At 36.7% G+C, this 13,185-nt stretch overlaps 1 protein-coding gene and 1 long non-coding RNA gene across 2 annotated transcripts; one reads left to right on the top strand and one right to left on the bottom strand.

The window, feature by feature from the left end:
* Positions 1–2,097: 2,097 nt before the first annotated feature.
* LOC113463538 lies at positions 2,098–4,075 on the top strand. Its single transcript, XR_003387930.2, has 2 exons — positions 2,098–2,980; positions 3,060–4,075. It is a non-coding gene; the product is annotated as an uncharacterized LOC113463538 (long non-coding RNA).
* On the bottom strand, positions 3,981–10,179 carry LOC103719279 (ABC transporter G family member 11-like). Its single transcript, XM_017845750.3, has 10 exons — positions 8,833–10,179; positions 8,133–8,422; positions 7,437–7,608; positions 7,225–7,347; positions 6,993–7,121; positions 6,701–6,895; positions 6,245–6,331; positions 5,883–6,155; positions 4,473–4,580; positions 3,981–4,391 (listed from the first exon to the last, which is right to left on the bottom strand). The coding sequence occupies exons 1-10, from the start codon at positions 9,232–9,234 to the stop codon at positions 4,038–4,040; spliced, it is 2,133 nt and encodes a 710-aa protein (XP_017701239.1). The 5' UTR covers positions 9,235–10,179; the 3' UTR covers positions 3,981–4,037.
* Between the last annotated feature and the right edge of the window lie 3,006 nt (positions 10,180–13,185).

Raw genomic sequence — 13,185 nt, 5'->3', positions numbered from 1 at the left:
GAATAATTGCAATAACCAAAGACAATCATACATCAATGCTATGAAATATAAACTTAATTTGAAATAACAAATTATTAAATTTAATAGTAAATTCTAAACTTTAATGTTGGTAGAGATTGGAAACATGCATAGAATTTATTTAATTCCTTCATGAACAAGACTAGCAAATATAACACCAAAACAGAATATTTCATACCTATGGGCCTTAGAAAAAAATCTATTTTAATTTCTAGTTTACAATCTTATTCCAATTAATACACCAAAATGGTTATCTCCTTGTACAGTTAGGTAACCATGCCATTAAATAATCACTTATCCAAATGTAACTAAAATTCATCATACATAATAATGACTTAAGATGTTGTAGCTCCTCCTAAGCCTAGAGTGTCTCAAAGAATTATAATGGCATCTCTAGATATTATAAATAAATTATCAACTCATCCAAATGTTGATAAAATAAAATATACAAATTAGTCATATAATGTGCAAAACAAATGTGTCGTTACATGTTGGTCCTTGTTGTCTGTAATTGTAAACAGAAAATTATAAATAGATCCCTAGAAAATTATTCATAGGTTGCTATCTTTTTTTATTCGGTTACAGATTAATCCCTCCTGGTTCAAATAAACCTGAACCAGACTGGTTCATATGAATCATATCCAAATTAAATCCATAATATGTCTGGTTCATGCTAATCAAAGATTATTAACTAGATATTATTATAAACAAGCATTAATTAAATCAAAACATAGTCTTAAAATAAATTAATTTTATTTTAGTTTAAATAATTATAGGTGAACCCCTATGAACCAAACTAGACCAGTTCAAATTAAGTTGGTTCAGTCATTTAATTAAAAGGGCTAAAGGATTATTGGGTCGAATCTGAAAATAAGATGATCTATCATTACGTATACAGATCTAGGTTTATGGTTCAAAATCCGAATCTTGAAACCTAGTTCAAAAGCCGAACCCACTGGAACCCACTAGAACCAATGACTCCTTCCCTTGATTCGCACTAGCGATCCACCGGGGCTTCTGATTGATGGGCTGCGAGCCTAGATTGTGCCCCTACTGCTACTACCACCGGCAATTGAAGGAGATTCACCAGTGAAATTGAGGGTGTGGGTTCCAGTGGGTTCGGCTGAAAACGACAGCCTCTTCTTACTAATCTCCATTGGTGATCCACCATCCGACCCAAATAGGTGGGCCGCTGGAATGATTCGACATGAAGACGGTGACCAAAAACCCCCATGAAGAGAATAGAGACCGATCTGCCTCCGTGTCTTCGAAGAGGGGATGCTGTTGGCTAATCTACCCCTCGAGCAACCGACGCAACCAACCATGAGATTCCAACCAATAGATCAAAGAGTGGACACATTCTCATAGGAGATCCACCAGTGGTGGCTCCTGCATCGTCCGTCATCCTCATTTTTTTAATTTTTCTATAACCAAGCAAAACATGGATATTCCACAATATAGTTTGCCAAATCTCTATCATGCTGGAGTAAGCATACGAGTATGGCATATAAAAATTAACGATGTAATGTCAAGATCATATATAATTAAGATGTAAATATTAAACAATAAGGTTAGAGGAGGGCATTCATACCACAATGTGAGCAAATATCACAAGTAAATAATTTTATATAATGGTAACATTGGTGATGCATATCTCCAACCATCCTTGTTCAAGTATTTGATCAAAGACTATCCATAAGAATATTGTAAGAATAAGGAGTCTTCTATCCTATTCTTCCGCAAATGTAATAAAACTGACGGACCATCACAAGCTTAAAAATAGGCTAGGCTGGAGACCCTTAGCACACAATCAAAACCTTGTCAGTTTTCTTCTATCAAGAAAATTACCTTAGCCACAATTAGAGATGGTGTGTAGCTACCTACCACCTATAATTATCGGACAACTCAATCATATATATATATGGGCCATATTACATCTTATAGAGAACTGTCCAGGAACTATATATATGTTATGAGAGTCTTTGTATGATGAATTATGGAGGTCTCAGAACAAGCAGAAAGAAGGATCTAAATGCAGAAAGTGCTATCTTGCATTAAAGAAGGATCTGAATGGAAATATGTCGGCATATTATTGGACAAATCCCTTGATGCAACGATATTAAGCCCTTGGTAATCCGAACTATGTGGATAATGGACCTGTTTATGGACAAAACATCCATTGATGGATAGAAGATAAGGTTTTGCAGGATATCAGTCCATCAGGAGATTGACTATGTCTTCTAAATGAGTTATTTGCAACTAGGCAATTGTTCAGATCTTAAATCTTAGGACTAGCGTGGAAGTAGGATAAGAAATGGTGCAAGTTGTTCTTATCCATGATGGGTCTGGGTGTAATCAATTCCAGGATAAGATAGGATAAGATTGGACCCTTTTTTTTTTATTTGTTTGCTCAGATAAGCAATTTTCTTCCCTTATGTCAATGATAAGATACTAACAGCAGTAGACCCTTAAAACAGGTACTGGATAGTACACCGGTCCTACAGCCTGAGTGTTGTGCATGCAACACAAGGAGATTACTTATCGTCTGCTGCTGCTTGCCCGTATGCTCCGTTTCTATGGAGTCATTTCCTTCTCTCTCCTTGCTCCCGGTCTTTTTCTCCATACATTTCATTATCCTAGCGAATTCAGTTGAGCGTTGCTCAACTTTCTCTCCATTTCTTCTCTTCTCCTTTAAATTTGAAGAGAAATTAGTGGAGAAAATTTCGGATCCAGAGAGAAACCTCATCATTGGTAGATGAAGGTTGCTGTCCAGGGGCCTCAGGTAAGCACAGTACAATAAAGCTACTCAACCGTCCGGAAGTTTGCCCTGCCATTACAGAAGGATAAATGTCTCAGATAAGGGGACTTGCCATGGCTGTAGACATTGGGAGTTAAGACCCCGGAGAGCCATAGAGCTGCAACGAGAAAATTATCATCAGATTTCTGGCTTTCCACCATATCGGTAGGTCGTAATTCCCGAAATTCAAACCCATGAAGCTCCCATGCATTAACTCCCATGTGACTCATTTATATGGTTTCAGCTTACACCACCTTCAATGGCTTTCACCAACTATGGGTTGAAAAAGGATGCTGCACGTGTCTCTCTTTATATCCTCTTGCACCTCCCTCCATGCGCATCTTCAAAGAAACTTTGTGTAATTTTCTTTTCTTTTCTCTTAGCTCTGCAAGAAGGCTAGATATGAACGCCTTCTACTTACTATGAAGAAAATTTTTCCACTAGTACTGGTTCCAACTGGTATGAGCTGTGTAAGTCGTGTTATTTGGGATTGACAAAAGAATTCATTGGTCGAGCACAACCAAGAATTTTTTGGAGCAACTGTTTTTTAGTATAATGCATCCATTTGCCACTTTTGTTTCTCATTCATGCTTTCTTTCATCCTTTCTCATCCTGATAACCTATGCCCTGGCAACCTCATTCTTCCTAGGACCCTTTCACTTTCTAGCTGCCACCAGCTAAAGAAAGATCAGTACTGCATATTAGAGAGAAAAGATAGGAACTCATCTGATATTCATAAAGAAACCCCTCCAAAGGGGTACCCCTTTTTTTTAACCTTTTGGAGGGAAATGTTAGGCTCAAGGGAGCCTAAAAACCACTCTTGCAGCTTCAAAGGAACATACCTCTATGGAATTCCTATGACCTCTATATGAGTAACATTGCCATGAGCCGGAGCTATATAAGAAAAATGAACATGTCCCACTTACAATCAACAGCACCTTCAGCTTTCACCTATCGAGTCTATGAATTTTACTTTTTCTACAATGTCAACAAAATGTAAAAGAAGTTTGTATACTGGCATACTATGAATGCAATTGAACTATAAACTTAGATGAATGTTACCTCTTACAGAGGTCGAACATCTCTCTCTCTCTCTCTCTCTTGTGATATATATTAGTGCAAACTAAACTTTAATCTCACATGGACATGCATGTATCGCCTTCGGTTAGAATGAAACATTAAGTATCACATATAACCTCTGCTGAAATTTAAATTAGGTTTTCTAACTTGTTCCAGTGGAACTTGCTTCTGCTTCAACTACGTAGGCCCTGAGTGAAGGTGTCCTGTTGGCGAGATCCGCAGAACCATGCTTCTTGCTGTTTTTCTTGTGCTGCAGCCGCCTTCTTGCAATGTAGCCTCTAATCCATGGAGTCATGTCTTCGCTTACCTTGATCATGATGAAGAACAAGATCCGGTAGATGGCGATCATGCTCAGGAGAACCAACAAGTCCAACCATTTTGATCGGTTCACGTCAATCTGGAATACATTCTCGAGTATGAACTCTCCAGAAATCTTTGGGAGGTCAGGTGACTGGTTATCAAATAAAAGACCTCTCAGGTCATTTTGGTATTGGCCCTGTTGGATGGAAACACAATTATGATTACATCAATAGAAGGATGAATAGATGCTTTTTTCTTAAATGGATTATCATTTTACCTGCAGTGCCCAGAAATGGAAGCTGATGTAAGACATCGGGTATCGCCAAAATGGTTTTGGAATGTCATTTGGGAGTCTAAAATACCCAGAAACCAGCATGAATATTCCCTGTTCAATGTTCCAAGTGTAAGATAATTTTCAACCAAGGCATGCTGGTTAATTTCACAAAGTATAGTAAAATGACTACTTCAATTCATGGGGGCAAATTTAGATGCATGACTAGTCTGTAGATTACAGATTGAAACTTTTTTTTTCTTTTTTCTTTCTTTTCTAAAAGATGGGAGCCTCGTCGTTCTTGCATAAAAAAACTATCGTTTCACAAAATATGGCAAGATTTGGAAAAAGACTGATAATTATATTGGAATTGTATATGAAAGAAAATCGGAAGAAAAATCAAAGGAATTTACCATTGTTCTCCATCAATTATTTTTTTAAATTTAGAAACAATTACTCACTTGATATATTACATATAATTTCTCAATATCATTTGTTGCTTGGTATTTACCATGTTTCACTCTGAATTGAGATAATAAGAAACAATACTCCATTGCAGGCATTCCAAGAGAATCCACTGTTCAGATCCTATTCAACTTCCTTTGAAATTGTTGATTCTTTATTCAGTTTCAGAATCTAAACTTTAAAAAAAAAAAGACTCTTGCTTTCGAGATTAATATACATAGTTCTGATAATTAAGGAAGCAAATTTCGATATTAATATACATAGTTCTGATAATTAAGGATGCAAGCTCATTCAAAGTTACTGGAAAACTACACGTAACCTCACTAACTTACCATGATCTTATGTTTGAAAGTGATAACTTACAATTTATATGTTGCCTTGTCTAGTGAGATCTGGTCAGCTAGATTGGAATGGCATGAAATCATCAATATAATGAAAAATTAGTATTTTGGAATGTTTAAATGTTGAACTTTGCAGGCTTGGTTAGACCATGTATTATTAATGAGGCTTTTACACTACCCTTTCTTGCATGTAATGCTTTATCATGACAGTATTATCTTGGATTTCATGATTGCAGATGGATTCATCATCAACTAGAAGAGTTTCCGTACAAAGTTTTATGCAATTTCTCATTCTGTGCTATTGTAAAAATTCAGGAAGTCTCTTATTCATGTCTAAATCATGCTGTACTGAATTTTGACCCCATGAAATAATCATGAAATTGATGTTATTCTTTATGACTTAAAAAGTTCTATACCATGATAAATCTTTTAATTTACAGAATGCTTTAATCACTTCTGAAATTCTCATAATGTAAGTTAAGAAGTTTACTAAATGATAAGCAACATGTTTATTATTATTATTATTATTATTTTGGAGTCAATCATCCTGTACATCCAGGGAACTAGAAAGGAAAAAACAAACTAAATCACAGGTCCAGATGTTGCTCACCTGAATTCCAGCACCTATGATGATTCCCATGAGGAAATTGGGAACTACACTGGCTATAGCCATCATCAAGCTCTCAACGACGGTAACGCTAGCATAGAGGCATATGACGAAGAACACGTAATGCAAGAAACCTGGGTGAAGGCGTACCATAAAATAGCATATGGTCCCCGAGGAAAAGGTTATCAAGACCAGAAATGGCATCGCAGAAAGCGTATTGCTAATGACAAAGGCTGACACGCCATAGTGTCCATTAAGCCGCTCTCTTTGAAAAACCTACATGAAGAGGCAATGCAAATGATTCATTCAGGTTTACACCAATATTAATGTTTAAATTGAACGACGCTATAAGAACTGGAACAGACCTTCATATCTTCCACGAACGAAGGGAATCCTCCAATAGACATAAAGGTGACAAAGCCAAAAACAAAAGAAGCACATGCACCCCTAGCCTGCATTAGAATAATTAGGACTTAGATGGTTGGTGGCAGCACAAAGTTTTTTCTAGCCATCTCAACTCAAATCAGAAGTTTTCCATCCATTCATTAATTATGTTGCACTGGGAATGGTATACTCTTTCAGCTGGGAGAATTTGCTAATTTCTTTCATATTTTCAAAATGTACAACATAATCTCGGTTCTGAATTGATCTTGCTGCACAACTGTAATATATATATGTATATATTTTTAAGGAGGTATTCAGATGACATGTAATGTTTAGTATTGGCACTCTTGAACTCCATTTCAAGTTCTCATAACTGGAAATGAGTCGATGGAAGTTAGCACATGTATCTAATAATTGTAAAAAGGTGGACAGAATACCAGAATGGAGCTGTAACTGGTTCCAACATTCAAGTAAATGGTTCCAATGCAAATGGTCACAACAAGGTAAATCACAAGCCTCAACCAGTAATAACCAAAGTCCCTAGACATGTTCAGGAATGAGCGCTTGGTTAAAGTGAAAGCCTGCATGAAGAAGCTAGCCTGACTGCCTCCTGAATCTAAAACTGTTCCTTTCTGCATCAAATTAGTATCAATACTTAGTCCTCTTTACTGGATTCATTTAGCCAAAAGACTGAACAGGATAAAAGAGATTGCATAATATGATACATACAACTCGAGCGATTTCATCCACTTTCTCTACTGCTGAGAAGTAATATTGGGAATGACTGTAAAATTCAGTTAGTCTTCGGATAGCTTCTGAAGTAGTCATTTTCTCTAGTGGATCATCAGTTCTCTCAAACTGAAAAGCATAAAATAAACAAATAATAAAAGATTACCGAACTTTAGTCTTGAATATGAAAATAAAGATAATATATTGTATTACACATTTTAAGCCCTCATACCCTTGTTTTCATCGATCCCTTTAGAGTAGCTTTCACCTTATCAAAGTCTGAGTTTATGCACCTTAGGAAATGATCTGAAGGATTTCTTAGAGGTGGGCAGGGGAATCCGGCTTGGGCAAAGTACTACAAGTAAGCAGAAGGTCAGAGCTCTTGATCAAACCATTGGATGTTATCAGAATTTTCTTCTCTCTTTTACGTCTCGGAACACTTACCTCACATGCCTCCGAAGCCTTTCCAAAGTAAACAGTTTTGCCCCCTGAGAGCAAGTACAGGCGATCGAATAACTCAAAAACTTCACTGCTTGGTTGGTGAATTGAGGCTATGACAGTCCTTCCACCTCTTGATAGACCCCGCAGAGTATGTGTCACAAAGAAAGCTGAAGCACTGCACAATAGAAACACTTAATAGTAATCACAAATCCATAACAAAATTTCTGCTCGCATGAAAGAGAAATGGCTGCATGCGAATCTTGAATTCATATGCTAAAACAGATAAAAGACAATGCTCTGTATCTTGCCAATCTCAAGTAAGAGAAAAACCAAAAAGCTACTAGATAGATCAGATGAAATTTCTTAGGATCCCTGTATAGAAATCATTCCATTTTCACCGAAGTGATAAATAGGCTAAAGACAATCGAAGGCTTACGTTGTGATTAAATTTGCCGAAACAAATCAAATAGCAATGATTCAAAGCACTTCATTTTACATTACACTATTTCAGAAACCTAAGGACTCCATCATATGGATATTAAGGTACCCAATTTAAAGTGAGAACAGAGTTTCGATTCTATTGTAGGAACAAGAGCAAAAAAACGAACGATCTTCCTAGGTCCTTCTCCATTCTTTCTCAATGAACAAACAGAAGCAACAAATGGTAGCTCACAAGCTTGCATGCAATTCAGACCGTACCTATCAAGACCGCTCGTGGGCTCATCGAGAAAGAGCAATCTGGGTCTCATGAGGATCTCAAGAGCAATGCTGACCCTCCTCTTCTCCCCACCACTTACCCCGCGCAGATGCCAGTTACCAATCACAGTGTCAGCACAATCTTGGAGGCCCATTTCAACTATGGTGCCCTCCACCAAGGCTCGTTTCTCCTCCTGAGGCATCTTATCTGGGAGCCGGAGGCTAGCAGAGTATGATATTGTCTCCCTCACTGTTAAAGTACCAATCAAGTTGTCATCTTGGGTAACATATGCCTGAGATAGAATGGAGAGAACACCACACAATGAGATGATGAATGAAAATAGAACTCTGAATAATCTCCTAAATATAATGAAAATAAGAAACGAACACAACTAGATTTGTCTGAGCAAGACAGAGAAGTCAAATTAATTCTTCAGAAGAATCTTTATTTTTTCCACTACCAACCAAACTAAACTTGGAAGTCAAAAAGCCTCAAAGAGCACACTGTGTCTGCAAGTAAAGACAGAAGCGAAAGGCTAATCTATATTCCAAATCCTATCAGAAACACACCCACACACACACACAAAAAAAAAAAAGGAAAAAAAAAAAAACAATTACCTGTTAAGATTAAAGAAGCAAGTTTACTAGAACCTCTAACTGAAGAACAAATATGGTAGAAAGAAGATGGACCGAAAAGGCTCACCGCAGTCCCAAAAGACAACTTCGTCTTCCTTCCATTAAGGAGGATGGTTCCTGAGAGGAAAGCATTGGTGGCAAGACGGCTGGAGAGTGCATCGAGGAGCGTCGACTTCCCCGACCCCGACGGGCCCATCAGGGCTGTAATAGTCCCTGGCTCAGCGTACCCGGTGAGCCCTTCCAAGACCTCCTGTGTCTCTCCATTGCCCAGAGTCACTGTCACCGTTAAGTCTTTCCAGGTGAGCCTCGCCGACATGTCGCCGATGAATTCTGTAATTGTCTTCTCCTTCCACAGAGTCTCACTCAGTGGGCTGAGCCCCGCCACCACAATTCCGTTCTCTGACGGCTTGTTCGACTCTATCTCCATCATCACCTGACCTGCTGAGCTCCTCACCTCCCCTCCCTTCATGTTGTTGCTGAGTAAGAAAGGAAGATATGATACAAACTTAGGGAAAAATATGTGTGTGTGTGTGTGTGTGTGTGTATAGATTGTGTGCTTATGCTTGGAAGCAAGGAAGGCTCAAGGTGTGAGGACTTGGAGCCAAATCAGGAACTGGGAGATATAAAGAAGAAGAGATCCCCATATAGTTATATGAATGGGATAGGAGTAGTTAAGACAGAGGAGAACAAAAGAGATGGGAGGAAGTTAGGCGGGGGGGAGGGGTTTGGTGCTGTTTGACCAGAGTAGGCATGCAGAAAAAGCCTCTCTGGGTTGGCTTTTGGTGTGACTTTGTGAAGGGAAGAAGATTACAGCTGCTTCACCTCCCTTTGTATTCCTTCACTCCCTCAGCAATGCTATGAAGAAGTGATAACCAACAGCCTGAGGTCTGAGGCTTGTTAAATTAGTGGGGGAAGATGATGTCCTAATCACTATTGTTATTGCAGGGATGCCCTTTGCTATCTCATGGGTTCTGATGGATAGATTTATTCATAAATGTGGGCTGGTGGATGTTGGTGGTGCAATTAATGCAACAGCAGCTTCAGTCCCACCTTCATATCCTAAATGCTGTAATTCTAAACAACTAGCAATCTTAAATGAAAAGAAAAAACCCATACTTACACTGATCTTGATACTTAACAAGAAAATGAACTTTTAGGACATGGTAGGATTCCAATTTTCTTTCTGGGAGACATTTAAAGGACTAATTTGTTGGTTGAACGCAATTGCTCTCCTTGAAAACCTGCCATGTGTGTGCTTCGCAATGAACACATGTGGAATGTATTTTGCAACAGTTTTGTCAAAGTCCTCAAAATCATTTTGGATTTTTCCTTATTGAAAGCCTTTGTTATGTGAATAGAGATCAAGATGAGCTTTGCATGGCACTGAAAGTTGAATTCATCAACCTATAAGCATTGCAAAGTGGACTGCTCCACAGGAGTTTTGCATGATGATTCGCTGGACCTTGCCCTCATAAATGCATTCTTTATTCATAAGCATCCTCTTGCTTGTCTCTTTAAGAAGCAGAGATAAAGGAAGCATATCAGGCAAAGGTGAATATGTATATATCGAGGAACAGAAAAAATATCACATTTATATTTTTATTGGTTGATGGGATAACAAACATCCACCAAACTCTTCTTTCTACAAGTAAAATTAAATGTATAAAATTAACATCATTACTTTAATTTATTTTTCGATAACCACATGTTTAGCAAATCCTGTATTTTCAGAACCATATCAACATGCATTAAAATTATATAACACTTAAACGATGTCACAAACTAAAACCAATATCATGCTAATAAGCATTTGTTCGTGATTAGATGCTGTTTGTTGTAGTTGTTATTGCATATATTGTATCTTGCTCTAAAAATTATTTATAATTCTATGATAAGTTACTGCTCAACACATGTTATATAATGTTGATTGTTATTTTCAGATGGTGAAAAAGATATTCAAAAGTATGAAATCTAAATCTTTTTATTTGTTTTTTTTATTTATAAGAGAATCTAATGAATTGAAATGATACTATGTAATTTCATCAAATATGTTATTGTACAAAATAAATTTACTATAAAACTATTCCATTTGCCATTGTTGCCACGTCCTTACTACCATTCTAGAACTTAGAATAGTTATAAAGAACCATTTTAAAGCTTAAAAATACAAAATTATTTTACCACTAAAACAACTACGTAGCAGAAGCCAATTTTAGCCATTACAACGGAATCTAACAGTGTATAATGATGGTATAATAGAACTACTCATCTGAGGCAAGAAATTATTAACTCTATTGTTTCGATATAGTCTGTTATAATGGGTAAAATATGCTCTATTTTCTCAAAAAACAGAGTTACTAATTTGTTGTGTTAAAAAAATAAATCGAAGTTATGCTTCAATAATAACAGTGTTAAAAGTTACATTAGAATTTTTGATCAATGTTAATAAAGTGACTCTATTCTCAAAAATGAAATAAAATAAAATAGCAACTGCTAATTCTCTGTTTAAAATCATTGAATAAAACAATTTTGCATCTGGAACCATGATTTCCAGGAATTTGTAACTTTCATTAACATGTCAATGTGTCATTTTACATCCAGATCCATTTACCGCATGCTGCTAGAAACGATAACAGCAGCATTTCTGACTTCAGCTTTCCCTGTTTACGGCCATACTCTCACCTTTGAATCTGAGTTTAGTTTTGCACTGTAGAAATTAATATAACTGCACTTACATCGCTTCTTCTTTTCTACCTTTTTATTCATCAGCTACAAATAATAAATGAAATTGCTGAGGGTCTGCCCAACCAACAACAACCCCTCCTAACCTCACACAAAATGCACCTCCAATCTGTCAAGGGAGCAACCTGAGCAAACCAAACAACCTCCTTTAATAATACTACTGACTTTTAGCTTAGTTTGGGCCTTACAAGGAAAGGTTGGGGTGCGGATTATCTACAGGCATTGTATACATTATCTAAAGCAAATCAAACAGTTACTTGAAGTTGATATTGCTACAACAAAAGGGGCATGAATTAAATTTTTAGAAAAAAAATAGGTTGTTGATGGGCCATAAATGCCGGGATAATATCGGTTTGTAGGGCTGGCCACAAGGGTATGTGAGGTTGACCTAGGTTCAAATTGGACTGACACTCTTTACCTATAATTCAAGCTCATTTGAGCATCAAAATTTTAGACCCTAGTAGGTGTAGGAGTTTTAATTTTAAAAAAAATAAATATTTTTTTTCTAAATTTTAGTTGTTTTAAATATTTTAAAATATCTTATTGTCAAACATCTATTTCAGAAGAGTTGTGACTCTTTGTAAAAGAATGTTGATTTCTTACAAGATACGGTGTTTTCGGAATATTACTTGTCTTTGGAATCATCGCGTATCCTTGGTCATCTGAATAGAGTCTATAAATAGACTCCTCCAAGATTAATCCAACACAATCTGATCTCTCTCTCTCACTGGTGTTCTATCTTCCAAGAGTTTAGATAGAGAGTTCTTTCACTCTTCAACTTTCTATTTTCTATCTTTTTTTATTTCTACGTATCTAAAGGAGTCGGTTGGGAAAAACCCATCTAACGATCGAGCTCGTTAGAGCAGAATCAAACTGAGCCGGGTTGTTAAACCTTGGAGACGAGATCGCCGCAAATTTGGATATAGGAGACAAATCCCATTCTTAGGGTAGTGTGTATTACACGTCTCAATCCAGGCAAGGTCTTTCAATCTTCTGAATTTATTTTAGTATATTATTCTTTTATAACACTATCTTATAATAACAATAAAGCAATTTCTAGGCATTATTTCCAAAAGTAGGGACTAAGGGCTTAAAATCTCTATGTAGGCTATTTAGTGTTCTTCTTTTGTGATCCTTCCCTTCTTGGCGAGGTCCTCAAGTAGCTAGCCCTAGCCAGATCCATCGACATTGCTCAATAGATAGTGATATATTACTAATGATGAGATCACAAAAAAATAGATGTGGTTAATGAGATCTCTAGTTGTAAACTGGGTGGTATATCTATGAAGAAAAGCATATGGGACTAAGGGAGCAATAATGGCAATTATATAAATTAAGGAAATCTATTCTATATAACCACATCATTAAATTTTTTTTATATATTTACGATTTGCCTCTCTCAAATATCTTAAGATCTATCAACCCTTCCACCTATCCTACTTCACACACACACACACACACGCAGAGGGAGAGGAAAGCCCCTCAATGCATTTCATTTGTGAACTGAAAAGAAACTGTTGTAACATATGTATTGAAATTAAATCTTAAATTTAGAGCAAAGATCATTGAAGAATCTAAAGTTCTAATCCAATTTCTTTGGAGCTAGTGGGCTAGGTTGGGCTAGGTTCATTAAGTTTTGAAATGAATAAAAGCTGGAATAAAATATCTTTTGAGTTAT

Source organism: Phoenix dactylifera, unplaced genomic scaffold (assembly GCF_009389715.1).
Source record: "Phoenix dactylifera cultivar Barhee BC4 unplaced genomic scaffold, palm_55x_up_171113_PBpolish2nd_filt_p 000144F, whole genome shotgun sequence".
Lineage (NCBI taxonomy): Eukaryota > Viridiplantae > Streptophyta > Magnoliopsida > Arecales > Arecaceae > Phoenix > Phoenix dactylifera.
The sequence above is the reverse complement of the archived record's forward strand: the minus strand, read 5'-3'. Positions and strand labels throughout refer to the sequence as shown.